Here is a 5039-nt window from a genome sequence, read left to right as displayed (position 1 = left end):
CAGCCACTGCACTCCAGTCTGGGCGACAGAATGAGACTCCAACTCAAAAAAAAAAAAAGTTTGAGACCAGCCTGGGCCACACAGTAAGACATCATCTCTACAAAACAATAAGAAAAATATGAACTGATCCAGGTGCAGTGGCTCACACCCCTAATCCCAGCACTTTGAAATAGAGGCAAGAGGACTGCCTGAGACCAGGGGTTCGAAACCAGCCTGGGCAACTTGACAAGACTTTATCTTTCCAAGAAATAAAAAAAATTAGCTGAGCGTGGTGGTGCGCACCTGTAGTTCCAGCTACTTGGAAGACTGAGGCAGAAGGATCAGCTGAGCCCAGAAGGTCAAGGCTGCAGTGGCCATGAGCATGCCACTGCACTCCAGCCTGGGTATCAGAGTGAGACTCTGACTCACAAAAAAAGAGGCTGATCTACCTTGTCTGCCACATCGACTCCAGGAGAAAGCCGAGACTTTGGAGGAGAGCTTGATGGCTGTGAATATATAGCAATGTTGAGCGGCAGGACCAGAAACTTAGACTCAAACGTGTGTGACTCAGAACCCTATTCCTCTCGCAGGGGACACAGAGCACAGGCTTCCCGTGGCGGGAGCGTGGCTGCCACCCAGGGCCAGGCTTGGAACTTGGTCAGGGTGTGCAGGAGCAAGGAGTTCTGGGCTGTCTGCCTTCACCCGGCCATTCTCATTGAAGGGAGACCGTGTGCCCGGCAGGGTGGCAGCCACGCAGGGACGTGTTGTGAACAAGGCTCATGCCTGGGGGCACATGAGTTGGGTTGGCACGAGCTAAGGACAGAGCCAGCCCTTGTTATTTTGGGGTTTTTTTTGAGTCGGAGTGTTACTCCATCACCCAGACTGGAGTGCAGTGGCACGCTCCCGGCCACCACAGCCTCGACCTGCTGGGCTCAGGCGATCCTTCTGCCTCAGCCTTCCAAGTAGCTGGAACCACAGGTATGCACTACCACACCCAGCTCATTTTTCTTGATTTATTGTAGAGATAAGGTCTCACCAAGTGGCTCAGGCTGGTGTGGAACCGGTGGGCTCAGGCATTCCTCTCACCTTGGCCTCCCAAAGTGCTGGGATTATAGGCATGAGCCACCGCCCCTGGCCAGCCCTTGTTCTTTGCCCCAGGAGGAAAGAGGAGCAGAACAGGCAGGGTTGACAGGCTGAGTGGGTTCCTGTCATACGTATTTGGAAGCTGAGGCCCAGAGAGGGGCAGAAACTGCCCACTGCTGCACAGAGCATGAAGGCCAAGCAAGGAGCAGCCCTGGGCCTTCGTAACTCCCAACCTGGCCTCCCAGCCTCAGGCTTTCTGCTTTGTGGATCCATAGGAGAGATGTGGTTTAAGAGCTCTGTGACAGTGACTTTCCTGTTAGTGAAGGTGACCTTTACCACAAGTGGTAGAAAATGCAAAGTAACAGCAGCTCGCTTCTCACCTAAAAATGCCCAGGGGTGGACTGTCTGGGACCAGTATGGGGGACCCAGGCTCCTATGTCTTGCTCCTGGGCCATTCTCAGCACGAGCTTACTTGCCACTCGTAGTCCAGGGTGGCTTTTGAGGCTCAGCCAAAAAGTCCCCATTCCAGCCTGCAGGAAGTTGGAAGAAAGGGGACATAGCCGCACACATCCATCTTTAGAGAATGCTGCCACCCAACCCTTTGCTTCCACCCCATTGGTCAGAACCCAGTCACATGATCACACTAGCAGCAAGGGAGACTGGGAAATATGGTCTTTATTTTGGGCGGCCACGTGCCCAGAAAAAATGGGGGTCCCGTCAGCAGGTAGGTCATTGCAGCCTTTGCCATCATAATCCTGGGTCATGTTCACGGGGCAGCTTCACAATCTGTGAGGATATCTGGCTTCACAGTCACACCATGAAGTCAGTTTGGGAACTCCCGTCTTGCAGATGAGGTGTTTTGCCCCAGATCTCAGTCATTTCCCTGCCAACCTAGGCCACAGCCCGTTGGAGTTCTGGAGGAGCGGGCTGGATCCCGGCCCCTCCTGAGCTGGGCCTGGGGGTTTGCTTCCTCAGACTGAGGACTGCTGCAGGCCTTGCTCTGTCTGGCTATACCTGCACCCTCATCCCATCCTGTCAACAAGCGTGTGTGGCCCAGAAGGCCCGGCTGGTTCCTGGGGCCTGGAATGAGCCTTGGCGGCAGACTGATGCCCTCAGGCCCATGCTTCGTCTCGACCTCACTGGCTGGAACTCGGTCACAGGACACGAGCCTGTGTTCAGTCCAAGCCGCCCTGTTCTCAACCCATGAGCTCACACTGGGGGAAGCGAGACAGGCCGACAGGAGGGGACTGGGGTGCAGTGAATGAACATGGGGGACCTGGCTTCCCTGTTGCAGGGATTCAGGGCCTGATGATCCTTCTTACCCTTCCTGGGGACCTGACCTCTTCACCCTGACAAGTGCTGCACCCAGGCTGTCACTGCCCTGTCGTTCCTTGAACGCGTCTCCTGCCTCTGGCTCCTGCCGTGCCCAGTGCTGGGGGTGCCTGCTCAGGCTGGAGTGGGTAGGGTGAACATGAGAATTGGAAGGGAGCTGGGCAACTTGGCGAGACCTCGACTCTACAATAAGTCCAAAAGTTAGCCAGGAGCGGTGGCGCATGCCTGTAGTTCCAGCTACTTGGAAGGCTGAGGCGGAAGGGTCACCTGAACTACAGCCTGGGCAACAGAATGAGGCAGAAGGGCCACTACACTCCAGCCTGAGCAACAGAATGAGACTCTGACTCAAAAAAAAAAAGCCGGGTCTGGCCACACCCGCAGCTCTCTGCTCCCCCTGGCCCCTACCAGATTCCACACTGCCCGCTCTCTGCTCCATATCTGCATGTTGCTGGCCTGTGGTCCTGGGGTGGATAGCCCAGCCCTGGGAGTCTCTGCCTCCTCCTGCCCCCAGCAGAGTCAGGTTAACTCCCCATGGAGGGCCAGGCCCTGTGGGGTAGATCACCAATAAGCCAACTGATGTGGCCGGGCGCAGTGGCTCAGCCTGTCACCTCAGCACTTTGGGAAGCCGAGATGAGTGAATTGCCTGAGCCCGAGGGTTCGAGACCAGGCCGCAGCTTGGCGAGACCTGTCTCTACAATAAATCAAAAATTAGCCGGGCCTGGTAGCGTGCGCCTGTAGTTCGACTACTAGGAAGACTGAGGTGGAAGGATCACTGGAGCCTAGCAGGTTGATGCTGGGGTAGCTGTGAGCATGCCACTGCACTCCAGCATGGGAGACGGAGTGGGACTCCAACTCAAAAAAAAAAAAAACTGACACTTCGTGCCCTCCTGAACCTTCCCTTCTAGCAGGGGAAGGGGGAGACGTAGGCAGCAGTAGCCTCAGTAGCTGTGCATGGATTAGCCGGTCGTGTGTCAGTAGGAGTCTTCCTGGGAGCGGAACAAGAGGTCCTGGGAGCCTGGCACAGGTAGCACGCAGGAGCATTCGCCGGTTGGCCGGCATGGGCCTCACAGAGAAGGTGACATTTGAGCAGAAACGAAGGAGGTGAGCGCCGAGCCCTGAGATCCCTGGCATGGAGCAGTCCCGCTGAGAGGACACCAGTGTGCAACCCAAGATGGGTGTGCCTGGCGCAGTTGTAGACAAGAGGCCAGTGTGGCAGGATCACCGTGACAGCAATAGGGGAGACAGGAGGGACAGACCAGGTCCTGCCGGGCTTGACTTTTACTCAAAGAAACGGGAAGCCGTATAGGGTGTTGATCAGGAGGACATGGCCTGACTTGGGTTGGGAGGGCTTATCATGGCGGCTGGAATGGGAATTGTCTGCAGGAGTGGAGGCCCCACACGGGCCTCTTCCCTGCGGTCACCGGGGCCAGAGATGGCTGTGGCTCACACATCACGCCAGGGGGCCTGAGGAGCAGCCGCACCTGGGTGTGCCTTGAAGGTGGACCCAGTGTGGGCTGTGAGAGAAAGGGGACTTTGGACAGAGCAGACCGGAGGATGGAGCTGTGGTCACTGAGATGGGGGTGGCTGGGGCATGGCGAGCGTGAGGGGCCTTGGGAGGGCCACGTGAGACCTCAGGGGTGAAAATGGAAGCCCGGAGTCGTGAAGGGCGGATGTGACAGTCACCGTGAGAAGGAAGTGGGCCCAGGCCAGCCCTCCTGTGTCCCCTGGCCCTGGTGGGGGGAGCCTGGGAGTGACTGCTGCACCCCCCCCGCAGGAGATCATGCACGCCCTAAAGATGACCTGGCACGTGCACTGCTTCACCTGTACCGCCTGCAAGACGCCCATCCGGAACCGGGCCTTCTACATGGAAGAAGGCGCGCCCTACTGCGAGCGAGGTACGGTGGGCCCGCCGAGGACTGGGGGCGGGCCGGGCAGGTGCAGACCCAGGCCCTTTCACTCTGTCTCTGGCTTCAGACTATGAGAAGATGTTCGGCACGAAGTGCCGCGGCTGTGACTTCAAGATTGACGCCGGGGACCGCTTCCTGGAGGCGCTGGGCTTCAGCTGGCACGACACGTGCTTCGTGTGCGCGGTGAGACTCCCTCCACCCGGGCTGCATGAGAGGCGGGAAGGGGGCCTCTCCTGCTGTCCCCAGTCCCGTGTGACCGCACTCTTGCTGTCCCCAGATATGTCAGATCAACCTAGAAGGAAAGACCTTCTACTCCAAGAAGGACAAGCCCCTTTGCAAGAGCCACGCCTTCTCCCACGTGTGAGCCCCTGCCTCCCGCTGCCACCATGGTGCCCGTGGCCTGTGGGGTCTGAGGTCCCTGCCGGGCCTCTCCGGGTAGGGCTGTCAGTGGTCGCCCCCACCCAGGCTCCTGGCCTGAGCCTGGGGTTCCCTGGGCCCTGCCCCAGCCCCTCACCCTCCCAGCCCCCCACCACAGCACACCGGTGCTGGCCACACCGGCCCCTGTTCACCTCCAGCGCCACAATAAACTGTATCCAGCTGTGTCCCTGTGCCTTCCCTGTGCATCCGGGGTTGTGGGATCTCGGGCAGAGCACGGGGGTGGGGGTGGTTCTACCTGGCTGGCTACCCCGGGGGCCTCACGGCAGGGGAATGGAGGGCTTGTGGCTAGTGGGAGCAGGT

The 5039-nt window shown here is 58.6% G+C and overlaps 1 protein-coding gene across 1 annotated transcript in view; it reads left to right on the top strand.

Moving 5' to 3' along the window:
* The window catches only part of PDLIM7 (PDZ and LIM domain 7), a gene marked incomplete at its 5' end in the record, with an annotated part of 8594 nt that extends 3760 nt beyond the window's left edge, over positions 1–4834 (top strand). Inside the window, 3 exons of the mRNA XM_021710083.1 lie at positions 4169–4289; positions 4369–4484; positions 4579–4834. Of these exons, the coding sequence (XP_021565758.1) occupies positions 4169–4289; positions 4369–4484; positions 4579–4665 (324 nt within the window). The remainder of the gene's footprint in view (positions 1–4168; positions 4290–4368; positions 4485–4578) is intronic.
* Between the last annotated feature and the right edge of the window lie 205 nt (positions 4835–5039).

Source organism: Carlito syrichta, unplaced genomic scaffold, assembly GCF_000164805.1.
Source record: "Carlito syrichta isolate Samal-C Ts95f unplaced genomic scaffold, Tarsius_syrichta-2.0.1 Scaffold288027, whole genome shotgun sequence".
Taxonomy (NCBI): domain Eukaryota; kingdom Metazoa; phylum Chordata; class Mammalia; order Primates; family Tarsiidae; genus Carlito; species Carlito syrichta.
Note: the sequence above shows the minus strand (reverse complement) of the source record. Positions and strands in the feature narration are given on the sequence as shown.